Here is a 12,085-nt window from a genome sequence, read left to right on the forward strand (position 1 = left end):
AACAGATATCAATATTTTTTCAAAAATGAGAGAGAAATAGAAATTCTATAAATAGTACTCAATATCATGATCGATATTTACCTCGTAATATGCACTAAATTTCGCAAAATATATTATGCTCTGTACTTAAAGTGTAATTCACAATGACTTAGGATTTCTAAGGACTGAATTTAATATACAATAGTATAGGGAGTATAGATTTTTTAAATGTTAAGAGATCACCAAAAACATCTGGAAAATTCACAAGAATCACACATGAATTTTGAAACTATAAGGGACTTTAGAGACGTTTATTAACAAAATTAACACTATTTTTTACATTGTGCTATACAGTATGCCTTATAGAAATACATTTCATTTCCATAAAACTTTGTAGGAGAAATAAAGCTTTCCATACTTTACAATATGTCAATAAACATGTATTGGAGAAACACGGGTATGGAAGTAGAAAAAATGGGTGGGCACCTATTAAATAATTACAAAGTGGCATATAAGAGACTAGAAGAAGAAGCATACCAACTTAGATATTTAGGAATGTCAAGATTTTACCTAGTTACTCTTTAGAGTGTCTTTTTTTTTTTTTTGCCAGAAGAAATGTTTCATTTACTTGAAGAAAATACTACTTTATGGACCATATCTTTGAAAGCTTGTTTTACTTGCTGGTTTCTCAGAGTGTAAATAAAAGGGTTCAGCATGGGGGCAACAGAAGTATTGAGAATAGCTACTCCTTTGGTCAATGATGCCCTTTCTTTTGCAGAGGGATTAGCATACATAAATATACAGCTCCCATAAGAAATGGAAATGACAATCATATGAGAAGAACATGTGGAGAAAGCCTTTTTTCTCTGACTGGCAGATGGGATTCTCAAAATAGTTCTGATTATATACAGATAAGATAAAATCACCAAGGCCAAAGTGAATAGCAAGGCAACTAAATCAAAGTAGAAACCAATTACCTCTAGGAGCCACGTATCTGAACAAGACAGTTGTAAAAGGGGAAAATAGTCACATGCAAAGTGGTCAATGACATTGGAAGCACAGTAATTCAGCTGGAGTAGAAGCATAAGGGGTGGGAAAATGGTCAAGAACCCACCGAGCCATGCACAGAGCACAAGTAGAGTGCAGACCTTCCTGATCATGATGGTGGTGTAATGAAGGGGCTTGCAGATGGCAACATAGCCGTCATAAGACATGGCAGTGAGAATGTAAAATTCCATCACCCCCATTAAAATAAAGAAAAACAGCTGGACTGCAGAGTCGTTATAGGAAATAGTCTTATCCCTGGTGATAATTGCCCCCAGAAATCTAGGAATACATACAGTTGTAAATAAGATTTCTAAGAAAGAGAAGTTTCGGAGGAAGAAATACATTGGCGTCTGTAGATGAGAGTCCACCAAGGTTAGGGTGATGATAGTTAGGTTTCCAGTGACACTTAGTAAGTATGTGACGAATAAGAAGAGGAAAATCACAATCTGAAGGTCAGGATCATCAGAAAGGCCTAGCAGGACAAACTTGGTGATCACTGTGTGATTTATTTCTTTCTCTCTCTCCTTTTCTTCTTTTAAAGATATTTAGGTGGCAAGAATATTAAAGGGAGGAGATGGAATGTATAATTCATGATTATCAATATCACCACCATTGATACAATTGTAAAATATATTCTATAATCCATGCTCATCTTAATTTCTTTTGTCTGTCTTGTTTGCATTTGATTATAATATGTATTTGCATGTTCTGTCTTATTTATTGGTTGTCTTATCTGAAATATTGCAGTTTGATGTTTAGAAATTTTCATGCAATTACTCACATCATTGAAAAATGGTAAAATCAGTACTTCTTGCTTTATCCAATTTATGTACTTCGTTGTATTTTTGTAGAAAAATTATGAAAAATACGCACCTTGGAGGAGGGGCAAGATGGCAGAAGAGTAGTGTCCCCAAATAACCTGTCCCCACCAAATTACCTAGATAACCTTAAAATTATCCTAAAAATCTATGAATTTGGCCTGAGACTTAAAGAGAGAACAGAAAAAAAAATAAAAAATAAAAAAATAAAAAAAAAAGAGAGAACAGCTGGAATGCTACAGTGAGAAGAGTTCGCGCTTCTATCAAGGTAGGAAGACGGGGTGGGGGAAGAAATAAAGAAACGAAAGGCCTCCAAAGGGGAGGGCCCCGCGAGGAGCCGGGCTAAGGCCCGGGCGAATGTCCCCAGGACAGGAGAGGCCCGTCCCGGAGAAGCAGGAGCTGCACCAACCTTCCCGGGCGGAAAGGGGCTCGCAGGGAGTTGGAGCAGGACCCAGGAGGGCAGGGATGCCCTCGGGCTCCCTGGGACAGTAACAGACACCTGCGCCCCGGGGAGACTGCGCGGAGCTCCCTAAGGGCTGCAGCGCGCACGGCGGGTCCCGGAGCAGCTCGGAGGGGCTCGGGTGGCGGCTCCGCGGAGGTGGCTGCGGGGCCGGGAGTGCGAGTCCAACAGCGCAGGCTCCGGAGCACAGGGCGCCGGGACACAGCCCAGGATCCGGCCTCACCCCGGGACAGGCAGAGGCCGGGAGGGCCCAGGACTGCAAGGACGCTCCTGCCCCGAGCTGAGCAGATCAGCGGCCCCGCCCCGGAGCCTCCAGGCCCTGCACGCCGAGAGCTCTGGAGTTCATGCGGGAGCTGAATCCAGGTTTCCAGAGCTGCAATAGCCACTGGGGTTGTTCCTCCTGGGGCCTCACGGGGTAAACAACCCCCACTGAGCCCTGCACCAGGGAGGGGGCAGAGCAGCTCCCCAAGTGCCTCCCCGGGACAGGCAGAGGACGGGAGCGAACAGGACCGCAAGGACACTCCTGCCCTGAGCTGAGCAGATCAGCGGCCCCGCCCCGGGGCCTCCAGGCCCTGCAGACCGAGAGCTCCCTAGTTACTGCGGGAGCTGACTCTAGGGCTGCAGAGCAGGCCACGGCCACTGGGGTTGTTCCTCCTGGGGCCTCAGGGGGTAAACAACCCCCCACTGAGCCCTGCACCAGGCAGGGGGCAGAGCAGCCCCCCCCAAGTGCTAACACTTGAAAGTCAGCACAGCAGGCCCCTCCCCCAGAAGACCAACCAGACGGACAAGTTCCAGGGGAAGTCAAGGGACTTAAAGTATACAGAATCAGAAGATACTCCCCCGTGTTTTTTTTTTTTTTTTGCTTTTTGATTTCTGTTTGCTTCCCCCACCTTTTTTCCCTTTCTTTTTCTTTCTCTGTTTCTTCTCTTTTTTTCCTCCTTTTTTCTTTTTTCTTTTTCTCTTTTCTCTCCTTCTTTCTCTCCTCTCTTTTTTCCTTTTCCCAATACAACTTGTTTTTGTCCACTCTGCACTGAGCAAAATGACTAGAAGGAAAACCTCACCTCAAAAGAAAGAATCAGAAACAGTCCTCTCTCCCACAGAGTTACAAAATCTGGATTACAATTCAATGTCAGAAAGCCAATTCAGAAGCACTATTATAAAGCTACTGGTGGGTCTAGAAAAAAGCATAAAGGACTCAAGAGACTTCATGACTGCAGAATTTAGATCTAATCAGGCAGAAATTAAAAGTCAATTGAAAGAGATGCAATCCAAACTAGAAGTCCTAACGACGAGGGTTAACGAGGTGGAAGAACAAGTGAGTGACATGGCAGCCAAGTTGATGGCAAAGAGGGAAATTGAGGAAAAAAGAGACAAACAATTAAAAGATGATGAGGATAGATTAAGAGAAATAAGTGACAGCCTGAGGAAGAAAAACCTACGTATAATTGGGGTTTCCCAGGGCGCTAAAAGCAACAGAGGTCCAGAATATGTATTTGAACAAATCATAGATGAAAACTTTCCTAACCTGGGGAGGGAAACAGGCATTCAGATCCAGGAAATAGAGAGACCTGCCCCCCTAAAATCAATAAAAACCGTTCAACACCTCGACATTTAATAGTTAAGCGTGCAAATTCCAAAGATAAAGAGAAGATCCTTAAAGAAGCAACAGACAAGAAATCTCTAACTTTTATAGGGAGAAGCATTAGGATAACAGCAGACCACTCCACAAGAACTGGCAGGCCAGAATGGGCTGGCAGGATCTACCTAGAGTCCTAAATGAGAAGAATCTGCAGCCAAGAATACTTTATTCAGTAAGACTCTCTTTCAGAATAGAAGGAGAGATAAAGATCTTCCAAGACTGGCAAAAACTGAAAGAATATGGGACCGGCAAACCGGCTCTCCAAGAAATATTAAGGGGGACTCTGTAAAAGAAAGATGAATTCCAAGAAAACAGTCCACAAAAGCAGGGACTGAATAGGTATCATGATGACACTAAATTCATCTTTCAATAGTAACTCTGAACGTGAATGGACTTAATGACCCCATCAAAAGGCTCAGGGTTTCAGACTGGATAAAAAAGCAAGACCCATCTATTTGCTGTCTACAAGAGACTCATTTTACACCTAAGGACACCTACAGGCTGAAAATAAAAGGTTGGAGAACCATATACCATTCAAATTGTCCTCAAAAGAAAGCAGCGGTAGCCATCCTTATATCAGATAAACTAAAGTTTATCCCAAAGACTGTAGTAAGAGATGAAGAGAGACACTACATCATACTTAAAGTATCTATCCAACAAGAGGACCTAACAATCATGAGTATTTATGCCTCTAAGGTGTGAGCTGCCAAGTATATCAATTAATAACCAAAGTTAAGACATACTTAGATAATAATACACTTATACTTGGTGACTTGAATGTAGCACTTTCTACAATCGACAGATCTTCTAAGCACAACATCTCCAAAGAAACAAGAGCTTTATTTATTTTTTTTATTTATTTTTTATTGGTGTTCAATTTACTAACATACAGAATAACCCCCAGTGCCCGTCACCCATTCACTCCCACCCCCCGCCCTCCTCCCCTTCTACCACCCCTAGTTCGTTTCCCAGAGTTAGCAGTCTTTACGTTCTGTCTCCCTTTCTGATATACTGGACCAAATGGATTTTACAAATATTTACAGAACTTTACATCCAAACACAACTGAATACACATTCTTCTCAAGTGCACATGGAACTTTTGCCAGAATAGACCACTTACTGGGTCACAAATCAAGTCTTAACTGATACCAAAAGATTGGGATCGTCCCTGTTTATTTTCAGACCATAAGGCCTTGAAATTAGAACTAAGTCACAAGAAGAAGTTTGGAAGGATTTCAAACACGTGGAGGTTAAGGACCATCCTGCTAAAAGATGAAAGGGTCAACCAGGACATTAGAGAAGAATGAAAAAGATTCATGGAAACTAATGAGAATGAAGATACAACCATTCAAAATCTTTGGGATGCAGCAAAAGCAGTCCAGAGGGGAAAATATATCGCAATACAAGCAACAATCCAAAAACTGAAAAGAACTCAAATACAAAAGCTAACCTTGCACCTCAAGGAGCTGGAGAAAAAACCACAAATAGATCCTACATCCAACAGAAGAAGAGAGTTAATAAAGACTCAGGCAGAACTCATTGAAATGGAGACCAGAAACTGTAGAACAGATCAACAACACCAGGAGTTGGTTCTTTGGAAGAATTAATAAGATAGACAAACCATTAGTCAGCCTTATTAAAAAAGAAGAGAGAAAAGACTCAAATTGGTAAAATATAATCATGAATGAGAAAGGAGAGATCACCACCAACACCAAGGAAATACAAAAGATCTTAAAAACTGAGAATGAGCAGCTTTACACCAGTAAATTAGGCAATCTAGAAGAAATGGATGCATTTCTGGAAAACCACAAACTACCAAAACTGGAACAGGAAGAAATAGAAAACCTGAACAGGCTGATAACCAGGGAGGAAATTGAGGCAGTCATCAAAAACCTCCCAAGACACAAAAGTCCGGGGCCAGATGGCTTCCCTGGGGAATTCTATCAAACGTTTAAAGAAGAAACCATACCTCTTCTACTAAAAGTTTTCAGAAAGATAGAAAGAGATGGAATAATTCCAAACTCGTTCTATGAGGCCAGCATCACCGTAATACCAAAACCAGACATAGACCCCACCAAAAGGAGTTTTATACACCAATATCCCTGATGAACATGGATGCAAAAATTCTCAACCATATACTAGCCAATAGGATACAACAATACATTAAGATGATTATTCACCATGACCAAGTGGGATTTATCCACTGGATGGAAGGCTGGTTCAACACACATAAAGCAATCAATGTGGTTTATCATATCAGCAAGAGGAAAAACAAGAACGATTGGATCCTCTCAATAGATGCAGAAAAAGCATTTGACAAAATACAGCATCCATTTCTGATCAAAACTCTTCAGAGTGTAGGGATACAAGGAACATTCCTCAGCATCTTGAAAGCCATCTATGAAAAGCCCACAGCAAATATTCTCAATGGGGAAACACTGGGAGCCTTTCCCCTAAGATCAGGAACAAGACAGGGATGTCCACTCTCACCACTGCCATTCAACATAGTCCTAGTATTCCTAGCTTCAGCAATCAGGCAACAACAACAAAAAAATAAATGGCATTCAAATTGGCAAAGAAGTCAAAGTCTCCCTCTGCACAGATGAATGATACTGTACATAGAAAACTCAAAAGACTCCACCCCAAGATTGCTAGACTCATACAGCAATTTGGCAGTTTGGCAGAATAAAAATCAATGCCCAGAAGTCAGTGGCATTTCTATACACTAACAATGAGATTGAAGAAAGAGAACTGAAGGAGTCAATCTCATTTACAATTGGAACAAAAAACATCAGATACCTAGGAATAAACCTAATCAAAGAGGTAAAGGATCTCTACCCTAAAAACTATAGAACACTTCTGAAAGAACTTGAGGAAGACACAAAGAGATGGAAAAATATTCCATGCTCATGGATGTGAAGAATTAATATTGTGAAAATATCTATGCTACCCAGGGCAATTTACACATTCAATGCAATCCCTATCAAAATACCATGGACTTTCTTCAGATAGTTAGAACAAATTATCTTAAGATTTGTGTGGAATCAGAAAAGACCCTGAATAGCCAGGGGAATATTAAAAAAGAAAACCATAGCTGGAGGTAATACAATGCCAGATTTCAGGTTGTACTACAAATCTGTGGTCATCAAGACAGTGTGGTACTGGCACAAAAACAGACACATAGATGAAAGGAACATAATAGAGAATCCAGAAGTGGACCTCCAACTTTATGGTCAACTAATATTCGACAAAGGAGGAAAGACTCTCCACTGGAAAAAAGTCTCTTCAATAAATGGTGCTGGGAAAATTGGACATCCATATGCAGAAGAATGCAATTGGACCATTCTATTACACCATACACAAAGACAAACTCAAAATGGATGAAAGATCTAAATGTGAGACAAGTTTCCATCAAAATCCCAGAGGAGAACACAGGCAACACAGTTTTTGAACTTGGCCACAGCAACTTCCTGCAAGATACATCCATGAAGGCAAGAGAAACAAAAGCTAAATGAACTATTGGGACTTCATCAAGACAAAAAGCTTCTGCACAGAAAAAAAAAAAAAAACAGTCACAGTCAACAAAACTCAAAGACAACTTACACAATGGGAGAAGATATTTGCAAATCACCCATCTGTTAAAGGGCTACTATCCAAGATCTATAAAGAACTTATGAAACTCAACAGCAAAGAAACAAACAATCCATCCATGAAATAGGCAAAAGACATGAGCAGAAATTTCACAGAGGAAGACCTAGCCTTGGCCAACAAGCACATGAGAAAATGCTCTGCATCACTGGCCATCAGAGAAACACAAATCAAAACCACAATGAGATACCACCTCACACCAGTGGGAATGGGGAAAATTAACAAGACAGGAAACAACAAATGTTGGAGAGGATGTGGAGAAAGGGGAACCCTCCTGCACTGTTGGTGGGAATGTGAACTGGTGCAGCCACTCTGGAAAGCTGTGTGGAGGTTCTTTAAAGAGTTAAAAATAGATCTGCCCCACGACCCAGCAATTGCCCTGCTGGGGATTTACCCCAAAGATACAGATGCAGTGACACGCTGGGACACCTGCACCCTGATGTTTATAGCAGCAATGTCCACAGTAGCCAAACTGCAGAATGTGCCTCGGTGTCCATCGAAAGATGAATGGATAAAGAAGATGTGGTCTATGTATACAATGGAATATTACTCAGCCATTAGAAACGACAAATACCCACAATTTGCTTCGACGTGGACCGACCTGAAGGGTATTATGCTGAGTGAAGTAAGTCAATCAGAGGACAAACATTATATGGTCTCATTCATTTGGGGAATATAAAAATATAAAAATATAAAAAATAGTGAAAGGGAATAAAGGGGAAAGGAGAGAAAATGAGTAGGAAAAAAAAACTTTCATTCTCCTAATGATTAAAAGAAAGCATTTAAGAACTAATAATCAGATAGATGGGGAAGACAAACAAGTAGATCATACGAGTATGCCCTACAACAGAAATCATCAGATGACCCCCAGCATTTCAACAATATAAAAAGAACATAGTGAGAATATGATTGCCATTTTATCATCAGACTTTTTTTCCCTGCCACTAATACTATTATGATTGCATTTTTCACCTGGGGACATTGCCCCACAGGTGCTGGTTAAATTTTTTTCTTTGTTTTTCTCTATTTTGTTTTGTTTGCCAAAGTTAAATTTACTGTAGATTCACTAGTGGTTCTAATATAGTTACTAAGGACATTTTCACTGTTCACTTAATTGTTCCCTGTGCACCAATAAGGCCATGCCATTTCTATTAATGAAAATTTATAGAGCAAATCATTTCTTTGCACAGAGAGGTCAAACCATTTTGATTTCCATAGTCAAGGAGAGTTGCTAGCATTTGCTTGCCATGTTTGTCCATCCTTTCAGTTAAAGAATTCAGGAAAATATTATTTGATAGCTCAATGAAAGATAGGAACTCTCATTGACCCATGTTAGACTTGGTGATGATAAGAGCAAAGGAAACTATTCTCTATGCCCTTGCATATTACCTTGCATTTGCAGTCACTCCTACCCAGAAGAGCATGTGGAGTTTCAAAGTATACCAAAGTTAACTCAAAATTATAACCACTAGCACCCAGTGTTCCTCAGATTCAAGAAACAACTTTAGATTAAATTTCCCAAAAAGTGATGAGGAACCACCAGAAAGTAAGTATGAAGTGTTTGTCATTTTTGTGCCTAAATGTTTGGGAGCTGGACTCATGGAAGGTGTATAAAAGCTGTCCCTGAAAAAAGGCAGTGAGTTTATATATTTCTACTAAAAAATCTGAGTACAAGACATGCTTAAATTTTCAGAGAGGATTCGAAAAGTAATTGCTGAGTTTCCATTTTGTTCTATATAACATAATAATGAATCTGAACATCATTTTTAAGCAGTGCTCTTGGAAAATATCAGAATTAAGAATAAGACTAGCTACAAACACAGCTGGAGAGTGTAGTCACTGTTGTGCTATAATGAGAAGGGCCAAAACAAGGATATCAAAAATTATTTCTCCCTTTTTCATAAGATGTTAGAATATGAGGGCTACAAATAACTTCAAAGATGCATCTAAAACACCCTGTTGAATGATTATTTAACTTATCCTTGAACATTTCCAGTCCATCTTGAGCTGCTTCAGTACCAAAAAAGAATCCATAATAATAATAATTAGTGTCATGCTAATTAGATTAAACTACATTGTAGGATTTGGAGACTCTGATATTCACTGTTTTTTTTACTGATATGTTCAATCAAATAGCACAAAAATGTAAAAATAAGTACATTTGTTATTAATTTAAAATATTATAAGGTTTAGAAAATGTGTGACGCCTGGGTGGCTCAGTGGTTGAGCGTCTGACTTGGGCTCAGGGCGTGATCATGGAGTCCCAGGTTGGAGTCCCACATCGGGCTCCTTAGTGTAAAATTGAGTCTTTCTAATAAAGGTCATGTGGAAGCTGCCAAAAAAACTATTAATTTTATCATTTTGTTCCTTATATGTTGAGATATGACAAGCAAGTAAAATTGAATTTTGAAGAATATTTAATAACATGAGGAAAATACATCAGTGCTTGAAAATAATTGAATGGATAAAGTGAGGTTAAATGAGAAAAGCATCAAATGTTATTTTCAATATATTATTTTTATAAAATATAATAAAACAAGTAAATATTCATTTACTAGGCTCATATTTTATTATAGAGGATTCAAACAAGTAATGTTTGAAAGAAACATTTAAGGAAAAAATAATGGGGCAATGGGTAGTCCAGTTGGTCAAGCATCTGACTTGATTTCAGCTCAGGTCATGGTCTTGGGGTCCTAGGATCAAGCCTCAGTAGAGCTCTATGCTCAGCGGGAAGTCTGCTTGAGAATTCTCCCTCTCCTTCTCCCTCCGTTCCTCCCCCTGCTTGCTCACTCTCTGTCTAAAATAAATAAATAATTTTGAATAAGTAAAGGGAAAAATAATAAATAACAAGTCTCTATAATTTAAAATTATCCTTGATAGCAGAAAGTAAAATAGACATGGCCTAAAACTTCAATATTTAATATAATTGCTTTGTGCTAGTCCTTCTTCTTAAAGTGGTCATCCAATGATGCGAAGGTATTTACAAATTTTATTTCAGCCATTTCTTCTGAATTTAGGGCACAAGATTATATATTTTTATGATACGTAATGGTGCGCCATCCAGTGATATTAATTGGGGTGCAGTGTATTGGCCAACACGAAAAATATGTGTGGCTCTTAGGAAATTTTTATGTCTTAGTCCAAGAAAGCAATCTTGAATCAGCATGCATTATTTATTTGCTGACACTCTTTATCACATAAGTCTAGGTCAGCAGCCTTCTATTATGGTGCATCTATAATGCCTGTCACACTGTGGCAACGCTTCTCAATGGGAAAAAAAATGATGCCTTCTCTAAGCACAAAGGGAAACAACGCTTAAGACATTTTGTGAGGAATATCTTAGAGCAGCACACTAAAAGAACATTTATATTACAATATAATTGGTGACTCATGAGATTTCATTCTAGTCATTTATTGAAGAAACCCAGATGCCCCAGACATACTTTTTGGCTAGGAAACATTAAAAAAATCTAACATTTTAATTAACTTGTGATTATTAGAATGGTCTAAAGATAAGCAATTGCCCAAAATCTTAAAATTATCGATTTCCTGGAAACACTTTAATTTTAATCCGGTTTGACCTGGGTCAGTAATTCCAGCTCTGACACTTCTTAGTATTGCCACAATTGCTGGGAAGGGTACATGAATAGGTAGGGAATGTGAGAAATGAGAAAGTACTCAGTGGCTTCCTGGAAGGTGGTGACAATCATTTCTTTGACAGGATCTTCAAAAGAAGCATCACAGGGAGACAGTTTTGTAGGGAAACTCAAAAAGATGGCTATTTTTCAGTTTTTAAGAATATCCACACCTAATAACCAGATTTCTTTATTCTCTGTGTCATATTTAAGCCTTCTTAAGGATTAATGCCTAATAATAACTGTCCTTTGGGGAAATAAGTACGGGCTGAGTCTATCCTTGGGCCAGAGTGCTGAGGACCAACGATAGGGATAGCAATTCCCTTGGCATTCCCAAGTCTTCAGAGAATGGAACAAAGGCAAAGAAGTCAACTCCTCACCCAAGTGGTATTCCCTTATGTCTGATCACCTTGAAGGATCTAGATTTTATGTTATTATTGCAGATGGCAAGTAGACTTAGAAGGCATTTGGAAGCTGAAACATCTATGTGTAAGCTACACAATCCCAATATGGATCATGGAAGCCTAAGGACAGGACTCTGTTCTCTGGAAAGGACATCAGAACATCTCACTTGTCATTATTCTGGGAAGGCTTGGGATGGGTGGGATGCTAGAGAACAGATGGATGTTGAAAGTGGAATTCAGGAGAGGAAACAAAAGAGAGACTGATCAAACTGATACAGGGGAAGGACAAAGACTCGAATATTTCAGTCTATTATAAAAAGAGAGCAAAGAAGAAATTCTGGAGAAGTATGAGACTCAAGAAATTTCATGGTAACTCTGTAATACTGTTCCCAGTTCACCCACACAGTAGAGACTTTTCCAGGATTTGGGGGGGGGGGTTTAAGTAATTATTTAAA

General features: G+C 39.4%; 1 protein-coding gene across 1 annotated transcript; it reads right to left on the bottom strand.

The window, feature by feature from the left end:
* Positions 1-599: 599 nt before the first annotated feature.
* Positions 600-8,850, bottom strand: LOC140609262 (olfactory receptor 6C3-like). Its single transcript, XM_072784566.1, has 2 exons — positions 8,793-8,850; positions 600-1,558 (listed from the first exon to the last, which is right to left on the bottom strand). Exons 1-2 carry the CDS (start codon positions 8,848-8,850, stop codon positions 600-602), a joined length of 1,017 nt encoding a protein of 338 aa, XP_072640667.1.
* Positions 8,851-12,085: the final 3,235 nt, after the last annotated feature.

The sequence above is a fragment of the Canis lupus genome, chromosome 2 (genome assembly GCF_048164855.1).
Source record: "Canis lupus baileyi chromosome 2, mCanLup2.hap1, whole genome shotgun sequence".
NCBI classification, from domain to species: domain Eukaryota; kingdom Metazoa; phylum Chordata; class Mammalia; order Carnivora; family Canidae; genus Canis; species Canis lupus.